Genomic DNA, 15,544 nt, shown 5'->3' with positions numbered 1-15,544 from the left:
TTATTTTAACTAGGTACAATAGTTATTAAATAGTTATTAACTATTTAATAACTACCTAGTTAAAATAAAGACAAATTTACCTGTAAAATAAAACCTAACCTAAGTTACAATAACACCTAGAACTATACTACAATTAAATTAGGTGTAATTGTAACTTAGGTTAGGTTTTATTTTACAGGTAAATTTGTCTTTATTTTAACTAGGTAATTATTAAATAGTTAATAACTATTTAATAACTATTGTACCTAGTTAAAATAAATACAAAGTTGCCTGTAAAATAAAAATAAACCCTAAGCTAGATACAATGTAACTATTAGTTATATTGTAGCTAGCTTAGGGTTTATTTCACAGGTGAGTATTTAGTTTTAAATAGGATTTATTTAGTTAATGGTAGTGCTTTTATTTAGATTTATTTAAATTATATTTAAGTTAGGGTGGGTTAGGGTTAGACTTAGGTTTAGGGGTTAATATGTTTATTATAGTGGCGGCGACGTTGGGGGAGGCAGATTAGGGGTTAATAAATGTAGTTAGGTTGAGGCGACATTGGGGCCATTGATTCCTATGGGAGAATAACATTTATATTTGGCTGCTTACCGCCAACATAAGCAGCGTTGGTTTTGAGGTGAGATGTGGAGCTAAATTTTGCTCTACGCTCACTTTTTTGCGGTTAACGCCGGGTTTGTAAAAACCCGTAATACCATCGCTGTCTGTGAGCGGTGAGCATAAACTGCTCGTTTGCACGGCACAGCCTCTAACGCAAAACTTGTAATCTAGGCGTATGGCTTTTGATTGCGCAAAGGGTCATTCTCACTCAAATAAATAGAAAAGGCAAGATTTGTATTGCAAATAATCAACAGCTATGTATTTATGATTTTGTTGCTTTTTCTTGTAATAACTGATAAAATTGTTAATGATAATGACCCCAGAAACAAAGAAATTTTAAACCAATAATATAGATCTCGCTGTCAGAAACTGTAAGAAAAAGGGCACAAACCAGTGGGTGTAGAGGTGACATAAGCCTAGTAACATTCCCATAATTACAGAAATTAATATGAAGTATTTATTTAATCTATATGATCAACACATATCATGTCACATAGGAGAAATGAGTCTCCCTACCTCTACTTGTGGGCTGAATAGGGGAGTTCCATGGGTGTAGCTGAAAGTTATCCTCCTGGTATTGCATATTCTTTAAACATTTTCTGTCTGTTTTTACTCGCAATCTTAAAGGGACAGTCTACTCCAAAATTGTTATTGTTTCAAAAAATCGATAATCCCTTTATTTACCCATTCCCCAGTTTTGCATAACCAACATGGTTATATTAATATGCTTTTTATCTCTGTGATTACCTTGTATCTAAGCCTCTGCTGACTGTACCGTATTTCAGGTCTTTTGACAGACTTGCATTTTAGCCAAATCTCTCATAAGTAACTCCACGGGCGTAAGCACAATGTTATCTATATGACACACATGAACTAACACCCTGTAGCTGTGCAAACTGTAAAAATGCATTAAGATAAGAAATGGCCTTCAAGGGCTTAGAAATTAGCATATGAGCCTACCTAGGTTTAGCTTTCAACTAAAAATACCAAGAAAACAAAGCAAATTTGATGAAAAAAGTGAATGGGAAAGTTGTTTAAAATTGCATACCCTATCTGAATCATGAAAGATAATTTGTGAAATTATGATGTTAAAGCACACGGGATCTAATACCCACTATGTGCGATAACAAAAAGGGGGTGCTCACTATAACTCAAAACAAAAGTACAGTAAAATCAATCCCATAAATGGGCAGAGCAAAAAAACAAAAAGTAATAGACTAAACTAATAATATAACTATAAAGTAAAAATCGAGTGCATGAAACAATATAATAATATAAAGCAATAAAGAATAATAAATAAAAGAAAAAAAATATGAGAAAAAAGTAAAAAATAACAAAAATAATAATAATTATGAACAAATGTCAGCAAACCAAAAAGTTTGTAATAATAAGAAGTATGAGGTATCCAAGTGGAAGGAGCACCCAGCGATTAGACACTCCAAAGCAGGGATCCTGAATCCCAAGCGATGCTAGAACGACATGTAAGAAAGAAAATGGAGGCGCTTCATAGGGTGAGTAAATTCGAACAAGGTAAAAACTTCAAAAGACGACAAGTGCCAACTCACGTTTTAGCAGGCACCACCAGTGGTGCATGAGACGCCATCTGGGTCCCCCCGGTCCCCCCAGCGAGACAGTCACTGGCAGTTGCAGTCGGGCTGAGAGTGCAGCTTGTAGATTTAGTGATACCAGGAAAAGCCAAACACTGTCAGTACATTCTACTAAATCTCTGTGAGGAAATCAGCCCAGGATGCAGCTGTAACAGATGGGGTGGAGTAAAGTTGAACTGGCCACAGAACTACTCTAATTTGCCCCTCAGTTGAGAGTCTCCTCCCAGCGCTGGCTGCATTTTCTTTGGAGAAGAAAAGGAGGGGAGAAGCTGAAGCTCTTGCGAGAAATGCATTTCAACTTTACTCCACCTCACCTGTTACAGCTGCATCCTGGGGTGATTTCCTCACAGAGAATTAGTAGAATGTACTGACGGTGTTTGGCTTTTCCTGGTATCACTGAATCTACAAGCTGCACTCTTAGCCCGACTGCAACTGCCAGTGACTGTCTCGCTGGGGGACCGGTGTGCCCCAGCTCACGTCTCACGCACCACTGGTGGTGCCAGCTAAACATGAGTTGCCACTTGTCTTCTTTTAAAGTTTTTACCTTGTTCGAACTTACTCACCCTATGAAGCGCCTTCATTTTCTTTCTTCCAAGTTTAATTTTGGCCAAATTGTGCCTTTAAAGGTGGTGAGAATGTGTCAAAATACTTAAAGATGCATTACCCTAATAGAAAAACATATGAAACTAGAGGCAATTGTAAGATACTATACGATAAAAACAGAGTAATCTGATGGCAATTGTAAAATACTATATGCTGAAAACAGAGTAATCTGATATTTATTAGACAAAATATGCAAAATACTTAATACTCTAATAGAAAAACACGTGTACGAAAGTATAGATGATTGTAAGATGCTTTACGCAAAAAGCAGCGTAATGTAAAATATATTGGCTGCAGGATTTCATTTTAAGAGTGCGCCACCTGATCACTGCTAACTTTGCTCTCCCCAACAAAGTTTCCCTTTCCGTCAAACTTCATTACTTTCTAAGGGAGGCATTTTGCAACTCGGAGGGACAGCACCTTTTTTAAATAATTCCCTGAGGACAGCCCCTGCGCGTGTCAGCTAGGTTTTTCACATTTGACCTGGAGAATGTTAGATAATCAGACCCTCAGGGAGTCACAGATGAAGAATGACATACTGAAAAGCAAACATGCAGAATAGCAAACTATATTACTGTGTCATAATGACCCTCATTAACGTTCATAGATCATAATAAGAGCCATGAATGGTATAATGCAGTGGAAGACCAGCCAAATAGGATCTAGAGGACAAAACTATATCTCTATAAAGGATTGTACCGATAGGGGTGATAATAACTATAACTGTTTTGTAAAGTTTCCAGTTTTTGAGGATTAGCATAGATTAGAATATTAATTCTGAATATGTTTGCATTGTTTTGGAGCAAGTCTACTATATTTTATGGTAAATTAAAAAAGTTATCATCTATCATTATTTCTAGCCCATCAAGGCCATAAGTGTGGCCTTAATGGGCTAGAAATCTCATTGATCATTGAATCATTAACAATAATGGGTATTGTATTTATAGCCAACCACAGACTGTCAGTTCCAGAACTATTGAACCCTTCCCAATTACAGCATACCTCTATACCTCTTCATAAGAGCACTTACATCCAATTAGCATGACACAGATAGAAAAGATCTTCTCTGAGTTGGTATTTGGTGAAACATTTCCAAAGCCCACACTGGTCAAGCTGCTGAAGGTGAAGTACAAGGCAGTCACATACTTGTCCTTGATGGAAGGCCCAGAAGCTTCATCTGTGTCATTGTAGCTCTTCCCAATTTGGTTGGCCAAGTTATCTAACCAACCAATCTTGTGCACCATGTATAGACGCTCTACATTGCCAATAGCATACCAAATGCAGGCCAGCCAGTGGGCGATGAGAGCAAAAGTGCACATCAGCAAGAACAACACTGCTGCTCCATACTCAGAATAGCGATCTAGTTTTCTTGCCACACGCACCAACCTCAGCAGCCGTGCAGTCTTAAGTAGGCCAATTAATGTGGTGGTCTGGAATTGCAAAAATCATGCTGGTTAAGTTATTACATATTGAAATGATAATTCTCTCATCCTATTGTTATTCAACTTTATAATAAATTAACCCTTATATATCTGGCATTATTAAGGTTATAAATATTAATTTGAACTTCACAGCCTAGATTTTTAAGATAGAGTGGGTCCTGGGTGGCTGTTTGGGTGAGGGGATAGTAGTTGAGCTGTTTGGGTGGGGTAGAGCAGGTCCCTTGAGCTATAGGGAGCTTTTTCTGGCTGAAGTTTGTATAGGAAGTTGTGTAGGGTAATGAGGGATGTGCTGAGGGAAAATGTGCAGGTGTTCTCTTGGGTGTTAGCTTACAAGCAAAGTAAAAGGTTAATGCTGTACCTATATAAAATAGTTAACAGTGTTAACTGTTTTAAAGGCCACTAACTAATTACTGGGTTGGTCATTAAAGCCAGTCATAAGAAGCTGCTATTTAGTTACACTCATCACTGTTACATCATATATATGGGACTTAGATACAGTCACAAAAATGAAGCCACTATTAAAAATAGTTTTTGCATTTGTTTTAACATCTATGTTTTGTTGTAGCTCCACTAAAGTCAAGCCCAAAGTTTTGAAGTATTTCCCTGCTTAGGCTGATCAGTGTCTGAGTAACCTATCTATGCTCAGTTAGGGAAACTGGCATATTGGGTACATGACAAGTTAGTTAAAAAGACTTTAGTAATACAGCAGTTGTTATAAAGTCCAGCCACTAGCACATGAGTTTCTGGGCTGAAATCCTACCATTAATAAAGCAGCTTCTGGGAATCCTACATATAGTGTGGCATCTTCTGTGGTGCAATTTTGACATTAGAACTGTAGCATATGGTATTTCATGCTGACAAGATAATAGGTTATTATGTAGTAACACTCCAAAACAAACCCCAGCCCCAAGAGAATGGCCATTAGATTATTTAGTGGTATCCTTACCTCATCTGAACCCGTTCTGTAGATAAGCAGATCAAAGGGTATTGCCGCCACCATATCTATGAGGAACCATCCTTTAAAATAATGGATAGCTATCTTTCCAGGATGGCTCACCACCTCGTCATTAATGTTGACATAGGTGGTGCGGAAGTTAATGATTATGTCCACTATGAACATAATGTCCACTATCAGGTCAACTATGTTGAGCGGGTTGCAAGAGTAACAATACTCCCAGCTCTTCTCCTCCTCCTGGTTGTTTAGTAGAAAGGCAGCAGAGTAAGGGGTGAATATGGCTGTGTAAATGACCAGCAATAGGATTAGCCAGTCCCACACTGCTTTGAATGGGCTGTAGTGCAGGATGGTCCATCTGTGAATCCGCGGAGCCTGCAGCTTGTATTCTGGCAACACGTCTGCACCAAGGGAAAGAACCTGCAAAAAGAAGGTCAATAAATCAGAGATACAAACAAAAGTAACACAACCTAAGCTATAGATATCTTTTATTCCTTTAATTTATATAAGGCTCATAAAAAGTAACTCTAATATAATTCTGTCACCTTTCTTCTTGCTTAATAAACAGTGGAATCTAAGAGTATCTTAGACACTCAGACAATGTTCTAAATTATTTTTAATTTCCACATATAATGCATGTCGGACTCATTTTAATATATCTATAAACACTGAGGGTGAAACACACTCATGTGCCAGTAGCACTCAGCTCCAGTAGTACCAATGTTGTTCCTCCATTTGTATTAGTTTGAAACTCTACAACAAGGTGGCAAACTCTATGGATCAGATGCTGTGTCCGCCTGAAGTTAAGAAGCAGCGGTCTTAAGACTGCTGCTCCTTAACTTGTCCGCCACCTTTTAGGTGATGGACTGCAATCATCCTGTTTCAAGCTAGCGGCCAATTTGCTATGAATGTGCAGGTGGTGGCATTGCACAAGCATTTCACAAGAAATGATGGTGCAATGTTAAATACCGACAGCGTATGCTGTCGGCATTTAGCGATGTCGAGCAAACATGATTCACTACAGTGAATCATGTCCGCCCGGCATATAATAAATCTACCCCTATGTCTAATACCATGTTATCATGTATTACCCGGTGGGGGGAGAGACAGACTTTATGTCTGTCAGACTTTATATTATCCGCATGTCCAAATGGGAAACGCAAATTAAGACACCATAAAACATATGCACTATCTACCTATGCACTTTGCAGTGGAAGAATAAACTCCAAGTCTCATATTTTTCCATTGTATGGCACTGTGTTGCTCTGAGGGGGTGGATCAGACCCCCTTGGTGATGAAAAGACTCATTACTTTCTTACGTCACCTAATGGGGATGGCAACATCTTATCTACTATAGCTCCCTCCTATATATATTATCGTATAGGGAGGGGACATACTACCATATGTCATAGCTCACTCATATCTATAACACCCTGTATGATAGGGAGAAACAAAAAGAATAGCAGTTTCTAGATGCAACTTGGTAAACAATGCAATAGCACAGCAGACAAAACTGACAGGATGGTTCTACAAGAAGAGGTTTTAGAAATAGGTTATTATACCACTTTATAGATCACTAGTAAGTTTTTATGCTCTAATGTGAGCTTGTAAACCCCTAGTTATAGGGAAATTAAATCACCTTTTATTTAGATAGAGCATGTGATTTTAAACAACTTTACCATTTACTTATATTATCTAATTTGCGGCTAGATTATGAGTTTTGCGTTATTAGGGGTGCGGTGCTAACTTGCACGTTATTGTCACCGCTCACTTACCTACAGCGCTGGTATTACAGGTTTTCCTAAACCCGGCGTTATCAGGCAAGAAGTGAGCGTAGAGCAAAATTGTTTTCCATACCACACTCCAATACCAGGGCTGCTTAAGTCAGCGGTGAGCTGGTTGTACACAATTGTGCTCGTGGGGAGAGCCGGCTGAACAAAAGCCTAAAACCTGCAATAAAGCAGCATAAAGCTCCGTAACGCAGCCCCATTGATTCCTATGGGGAAACTAAATTTATGTTTACACCTAACACGAACCCCCGAGTTCAGCCAATAGGAAGTTTTCACCTTTAATTCCGATTGGCTGATAGAATTCTATCAGCCAATCGGAATTCAAGGGACGTCATCTTGGATGACGTCATTTAATGGAACCTTCATTCTTCGTTAGACGTCGGAAGAAGAGGATGCTCCGCGCTGGATGTCTTGAAGATGGACCCACTCCTTGCCAGATGGATGAAGATAGAAGATGCCATCTGGATGAAGACTTCTGCCCATCTGGATGAAGACTTCTCCCGGCTTCGTTGAGGACTTCTTGCCGCTTCGTTAAGGACTTCTCCCGGCTTCGTTGAGGATGGATGTCGGCTCTTCAAAACTGTAAGTGGACCTTCGGGGGTTAGTGTAAGGTTTTTTAAGGGTTTATTTTGTGGGTTTTATTTTTAGGTTAGGGTTTGGGCAGCAATAGAGCTAAATGCCCTTTTAAAGCCAATGCCCATCCAAATGCCCTTTTCAGGGCAATGGGGAGCTTAGGTTTTTTAGTTAGGTTTTTATTTGGGGGGTTTGGTTGTGTGGGTGGTGGGTTTTACTGTTGGGGGGGTTGTATTTTTTTTACAGGTAAAAGAGCTGATTTCTTTGGGGCAATGCCTGCAAAAGGCCCTTTTAAGGGCAATTGGTAGTTTAGTTTAGGCTAGGTTTTTTTTTTATTTTGGGGGGGGGGTATTTTGATAGGGCTATTAGATTAGGTGTAATTAGTTTAAATATCTGATAATGTATTTTTTTTATTTTGTGTAATTTAGTGTTTGTTTTTTGTAATTTAGGTAATTGTATTTACGTTAGGTAATTTATTTAATTTTAGTGTAAGGTTAGATGTTAGTGTAACTCAGGTTAGGTTTTATTTTACAGGTAAATTTGTATTTATTTTAGCTAGGTAGTTAGTAAATAGTTAACTATTTAATAACTATTCTACCTAGTTAAAATAAATACAAACTTGCCTGTAAAATAAAAATAAAACCTAAGATGTAAATATTTTTTTACAGGTAAGTAGTTAGTTTTAAATAGGAATTATTTAGGTAATGATAAGATTTTTATTTAGATTTATTTAAATTATATTTAAGTTAGGGGGTGTTAAGGTTAGGGTTTAGTTGTTAATAACTTTAGTATAGTGGCGGCGACAATGGGGGTGGCAGATTAGGGGTTAACAACTGTAATGTAGGTTGCAGCGATGTTAGGGGCGGCAGATTAAGGGTTAATAATATTTAACTAGTGTTTGTGAGGCGGAAGTGCAGCAGTTTAGGGGTTAATATGTTTATTCTAGTGGCGGCTATGTCCGGAGCGGCAGATCAGGGGTTAATATTTTTATTTTAGTGTTTGCGATGCGGGAGGGCCTCGGTTTAGGGGTTAATAGGTCGTTTATGGGTGTTAGTGTACTTTTTAACACTTTAGTTATGAGTTTTACACTACAAAGCTGTAGCATAAAACTCATAACTACTGACTTTAGAATGCGTTACGAATCTTGCGGGATAGGCTGTACCGCTCACTTTTTGGCCTCCAAAAAAAAGCTTGTAATATCGGCGCTATGGAAGTCCCATTGAAAAAAGACTTTACTGCAATTGCGTAAGTTAATTTGCGGTACGGCCAGAAAAGTGTGCGGGACAGCTGTACCTACAAGACTCGTAATTGCAGCTTTAGTGAAAAAGCAGCGTTATGAGCCTTAACGCTGCTTTTTTACTCATAACGCAACACTCGTAATCTAGCCATTGTTTTGTTATCTTGGTATCCGTTGTTTAAAAGTATACCTAGGTAGGCTTAGGAGCTGCTGAGTGGAGGATGCACATATGTAGTTCGTTATTGGCTCACCCAACGGGCCTATTTATCAAAGGTCATGCGGACCTGATCCGACAGTGTGGATCAGGTCCGCAAGACCTCACTGAATGCGGAGAGCAATACGCTCTCCGCATTTAACATTGTACCAGCAGCTTACAAGAGCTGCTGGTGCAACGCCGCCCCCTGCTGACTCGCGGCCAATCAGATGCCAGCAGGGAGGTGTCAATCAACCCGATCATACTCGATCGGGTTGAATTGTGTTGATTCCTGTCCGCCTGCTCAGAGCAGGCGGACAGGGTTATGGAGCAGCTGTCTTTAGACCACTGCCTCATAACTGCTGTTTCTGGCGAGTCTGAAGATTCGCTAGAAACACAGGCCCACAAGCTCCGTTCGGAGCTTGATAAATGGGCCCCAATGTGTTCAGCTAGCTCCCAGTAGTGCAATGCTGTTTTTTAAACATAGGATACCAAGATAATGAAGAAAATTATATAATAAAAGTAATTTGGAAAGTTGTTTAAAATTGCATTCTCTGTCTGAATCATGGAAGAAAAATGTTGGGTCTCATGTCTCTATAAGAAGCAGCTGTCAAGCAATTGGTTGTGTAAAAGCAGCTGGCAGATCGGCACAAGCATTTACTTAGGCAGTAATAAATGCCTTGTCGTATTTGATCGGGTTGATTGACACCCCCTGCTAGCGGCGAATCTGCAGGGGGCGGCATTGCACCAGCAGTTTACCAGAACTGCTGCTGCAATGATAAATGCTGACAGTGTATGTTGTCGGCATTTATTGATGTGCAGCGGACATGATACGCTACATTGTATCATGTCTGATCGCACCATGATAAATCTACCCTATAATCCCAAGTTGGAGCCTAGCAGGTTCTGGAGTAGTGTGCATAAGTACCTTCTAATAATTATATAGGGACAAACCTGATGGACCTTCTTTATATAAAAATCTGTTTGTGAGTTTTTCTGTTAGCTTTGCTGGGTGGCTTGTACTATGGATTTGCTCACATATTATATGTATGTATCTACCACTGAACAGGTCTTATTTGCTGTGCATTCTGGGAGTAGGAGCTGGGACAGGGAGATGCTAATTCTTATAGACACTGTGCACAACTCTGCAAAGGGCAAAGGAAAGGCGAGTGGCTGCTAATTAATCCCAATCAATAAAGCTGGCGGGGAACACTGATGTCAGTCAGGCAGAAGAGGCCGGAATTTAACTCTTCACCTCACCCTTCAGTTTGAAAGCAATAAGGCACTTCCCTTCCAAGTGAAAAAAGGATTATTGAATTTTTTTTAAAAACTTTTTTTTCCACTAAATAACATACAGACTTTAAATTAAATAACTTGTTAGTAATGTGAAAATGTGCTTTCTAATAATAAAAAAATAACACAGTATTGCCTAAGCCAAGGGCTAGATTAAGAGTGGTGCGCTAACTGTTGCGCACAAGCGAAAAAGGAGGTTTATCTCGGGTGTTTGTGCACATTGGAAGTAGTGCGTATTACAAGTTGAACGTAAATGCATTCGCTTGAGCACAATTGAATTTAACGCATGTCAGGATACCGTGGCTTCAGAGCTCCAGTTAACTAAATACATCAAAATGACATTTAAAAATACAGTTACACTCATAATAACACTATCTAATAAAGAGTATTAAAAAGAAATTGAATAAAAAAGTTATAAGGGCTCAAAGATATGAGGTCTCAGGTGTTAGAAAAAAGGCTGCAAAGGGGTGTAACATAAAGATACATACATATACATACATACATATACTTGTCTTCTAATATGTATGTTGATATGTGTGTACAATAAGTGCTAAGGATGTGCAGGGAAGACATTTTTGTTACACAGGAAAATTTCATAACGGATATTCAATGACATTTCGTTTTCCTGAATATTCATTCCCTGCACTATTTGTTTTTCTTTTCGTTTAAAAGAATATGAAAAAAGCATTTTCGTTAATCATTTACATTTGTTTTCGTTAAAACAAATGTAAATATTTCAAAGCTATAGGTGAAAAGTTCAGCTGTAGCTACATACCTGCTTTTAAAGTGTAAAATACTTTCCCTAACGTGCTCTGGAGAGCGCGCTATCCCGATCCTCTTCTTGATAGGTCCCAGCCGTGCTAACAGGAAGCTTAGTGTGTTCAACTCCCAGGACCTGAACTAAGTGCCGACCAGGCTAAGGCTACTGTTAGCACAGCTGGGACCTGTCAAGAAGAGTATCGGTTTTAGCGCTCTCACCAGAAAATGTTAAAGTGAATGTAAACTTGAGCATAGTCGCTCAAGTCATAGGATAGAATTGAAAAAATTAATGAGACTTTCATTAATCAAATGTGTAGTTTATACACTTATCTTTTGAGATTTGTACCTTGTAATGCCAGAACGATAATAGCAGTTCCTCCGCCCGCCATATTCATCAATTGATTGACAAATGACTCATCTGCACTCCACTAATCATTGTTTTCCCCCTGGGGTGTTCAGCCCCTTTACACAAACATCACGCCTGGGGGGGGGGGGGGACAGTGATTAGTGGATTGCAGAGGAGTCATCTGCCAATCAATTGATGAATTGATAAGGTAAGTATTTTACCCTTCAAAAGTAATTTAAATGAAATGGATAAATACTGGCAAATTTTGCCACTATTTTTTCTTTTTTAAATTTCGTTGGTGCATTAATTTGAATATTTGCTTTCGTTTACGAAAACGAATATCCAATTTTCGGTACGAATGTACAATCATCTGAAAACAAATGCACATCCCTAATAAGTGCATTGGAGCCCTTTGCAGTCAAATAGCTGAAAACATGAAAAATAATATTTATGCAATATTCATATTTAATAAAGTGTTTAACTGTGTATGTACTGTAAATATTTCACATTCCAATGTTCTTCACATAGGGTAATATGGTCCAAGTATTTGTAAATAGATATTCCTATATATATATGAATATAGCTATACCTATATATTATCATATACGTATATAGGTATAGATATATATTTCACTAAAAACCATCAGATATATATATAAATATTTATTTATGAATAAACAGAACATTTTCTTCTATGTGAAGAACATTGGAATGTGAAATATTCATACTGTCATGTCAGGTTAGCACACTTGAGAAAATGTGATTGAGTTTGCCCATGTGTAAGGGTGTTAGTTTTTTCCACTTTTCACTCTCCCTTGAAGTCTATGGGGAAATACGTTAAAGCTTTTTTTTTTTTTTTTTCAGATTAGCACTCGAGCAAAAACATTTTACTTTCAACTTACAATATGCATGGTACCTGACACAAAAGCTTACATCTAGCGGAGTTAGTGCGCAAGCTAAAGCAATAAATAGCGATCCACTTGTAATCTAGCCCAAACAGTGGAGAAATGTAAGAGAAATCAAGTGTTCCTGTAATACTCACAAATGTATCACAAATATATCATACAGACAATTAAAATGGCATAGTTATTTTCAGTGCAAATTATCACGTTTACACCAATGAAAATCATTGTAACATTACACTGCAAGTCATGTTATTATTATAGCACTGCAAATGATAACAATATTATGCAATAACAAATAATGTATAAAAATACACTGGAATCAAAATTTAGTACGCTGCAAGTCATAATATAAAACAGCAAATCATAATGAGATTGTGTATCACACTACAAATGACGGAATCTTAATGATACTACACTGCAAGTCATTACTATTCTCTTCACAATGTGATTATCCTGCAACATGTAATAGGATAACATTACTCTGTACCATTACACTGTGCTGCTTTAGACTTCTGTAGCTGTGACACTGTGCTTGTGGCTCGTGCAGTGCAATTATTGGTACAGATCTTATCTATAACTATTTACTGTAAAGTGACTTATCTGAGACTACTCTTTTCTCTATTTCCAATGTATGTTCTAATCCCCTCTCTATCATTTATGCCAACCCAGGAACAGAAAAGATGCATAAAGAAGACCTTGTTTGGAGTTAGACATTGAACAAACATTCCTCTCCGTTTTTCTTTTTTTTTTAAAAAAGAGCTTAAATTCCTTGTTTTGGTTTCAAATGCTTATTATATGCTGGCATGCTTAGCTTATTTTCACAGCAGCATCAGTATATAGCGAACATGTATACATTCATTATTCTCTTCCAGTGTTCTTCAAAACACTACTATTAATGAGAAATGTCACCTGGTCATTTCCACACTTCAGCTTATTTTTACATTTGTGTGTGCAGTTGCATTTTACAGACTTAGTTATTCACTTACAGTATATCATTGGTAGTGGCTTTAGCACTGTCTGGGAGATTCACAAACACAAAATACTACTATAGAAATAATGCAAAACAAGTGACATCTAGAAAAGAATCATGTACAGTATTAAGTGTTTCTGCTGTTCCAGAAGCATCCTACAATTTTAGCTTATACTGGCGTTCTCTAATTCTCACACTTGGAGACCAAAGGCTTATTAATAGAGGGGTCATGCACCCCCAGTAGACAACCAGGGATCATTGATTAATTAATAAAACCTTTAGAGAGTTTAGGAGTAAAAAGGCATCACCATATAAAAAAACTCTCAAAATGTTGTGCCCCTCCTAAGCCTGCTCCCCAGTGTAGAGGCACAGGCCACAATACGCCCCATCTGATATTGCAGTGGATTCTATAGATAGAAGTGCTGAGCCGATAGGTAGCCTGATGTGGTAAGACAGTTATTTTGTTATCTGGAAGGATGGTGGATCTGGCCCAATAAAATTGGCTTCTGAACAGGGGATGAGATTAACTGAGCTGTACTGGTGGATGGAAGACAGTGAGGTATATCCTACAGTACAGTCATTCTAAAGCCATAAATTAATTTATTTATTTTTTATAAATAGTTTAAAAAAAAAGTCTTCAGATCTAAAGTAGTTTGAAATAACTACAGAGTTGAAGCTACAGATTCAAAGAGCACACTGTGAAAATACAGGAGGTGAGAGGACAAACAGTGAGCGTGAAAACAGAGTGTAATATAGCACTTACCTCAAAATCAGTTAAGTTGTCAGTGTGTACAGCTGCAGATCAGAGTGACAGCATTTCTGTATGAGCATTCACTATATAAAAAGCTGCTTGGTTTTATGGCTTTACTGACCCCCCTGCTCATCCCAAAACCCCTCCTACCAGCTCAATATAGCTCTGGGTCTCACCCAACCAGGCATAAATAAGAAAGGGGGAGTGAGATGGCCCTTGATGAAGAGGGATTGTCATTTTTTGCTGCTTAATAAACTTACCAAAGTGATACAACAGCAGGAGGCTCTTCTAGATGGTCTCCTATCTCCTGGACAAAGTGGACACATGGGAGTCACAAGTAAACTGAATTAATACTCAGGTAATAAACACTGAGTGTTTGGGGACATTTAGGGGAATAAGTACTATCTATAGCTTTCATGCCCCTCATGGCCACTTACCGGTTTCAGCTGTGCTTTCAGGCTCATACTGGAAGTGAGTTTCTCAGTCTTAGTGATTCACAAGCACACTTTCACAGCTCTTCTCTGTGTGACATCACTCCAAACGTACATAGTCCCACCTCTCTCTACATCTGTAACCCTCTCCATTGTACCACTCTCTGATACTTCCTTTATCTATGTTTTCATTCATATAGCAGCCAGTATATACAAAGGCATGTGTAGAATGTGTATAATCCTAATACAGGAGAGCCTTTTATTAGTGCAGAACGCATGTCTGTCTATTTATCTATCATCTAATCTACCAATCATCTATCTCTCTGTTTAATCTATCTATTTATCTGTCTAATCTATCTATTTATTATCTATCTATCATCTATCTATCATTTATCCATCCTTAAAATCATTATACAGAGCAGCATGTATATTATTACTATTACTTACTACTGACCTACCTTTGCAGGCCCAAAATAAAATTTGCACCAGGACCCTCTGGTAAGTAGGTCTACTGCTGTTTCAATCACTCCCTTACCCAAATGTTGCCACTAAATGTTTTATTGGCTCCTGTGCTTACTACTCTGTCTTCTATAGTTCCTCAGCTTCCTTCATCTGCACTCACTCTTCTGCATCCCTATGTATTTACTCACCTGTCTTCCCATTCATTGGTTTCTCTGCTCCCACCTGCTTCATTCATTCTCCTGTCTTCATCTACATCTGTATTTCATCACTGTTTCCCTCTTCATTCACTCCTGGGACACATTCTTTATTAGCTTTTGTACCATCATCTGCAGTCACTTCTCTGACTCATGTTTCTCTCCATTCACCCCTTTCATAAACCTTTATCCGTGCAACTTCTTCCCTCTGCATTAACTCATATGAAACCTTTCTACTTAACTCCACCCAGGGCTGGCTCATGACATTGTGCTGTCTGGGTCAAAGGATGAAATGATGCCCCCTTGTCTCCAACCAAACCAACCAACCTCAGCAGCAGTTTAAGATTTCACAGGAAACCATGCTGCTACTCAGCTGATGGACCTTTTATGAGACTGATTGCAATATTAGCTGAAATAGGCTCTCCTTATGTGC

At 38.3% G+C, this 15,544-nt stretch overlaps 1 protein-coding gene across 1 annotated transcript in view; it reads right to left on the bottom strand.

Annotated features, from left to right (window-relative positions):
- KCNH6 (potassium voltage-gated channel subfamily H member 6) overlaps positions 1-15,544 on the bottom strand; it is a 730,996-nt gene that overhangs the window by 234,305 nt on the left and 481,147 nt on the right. Inside the window, exons 5-6 of the mRNA XM_053699785.1 lie at positions 5,202-5,627; positions 3,844-4,243 (exon numbers count right to left, since the gene is read on the bottom strand). Of these exons, the coding sequence (XP_053555760.1) occupies positions 3,844-4,243; positions 5,202-5,627 (826 nt within the window). The remainder of the gene's footprint in view (positions 1-3,843; positions 4,244-5,201; positions 5,628-15,544) is intronic.

This window comes from Bombina bombina, chromosome 1 (assembly GCF_027579735.1).
Source record: "Bombina bombina isolate aBomBom1 chromosome 1, aBomBom1.pri, whole genome shotgun sequence".
NCBI lineage: Eukaryota > Metazoa > Chordata > Amphibia > Anura > Bombinatoridae > Bombina > Bombina bombina.
This window is presented reverse-complemented; position numbering and strand designations above follow the sequence as displayed.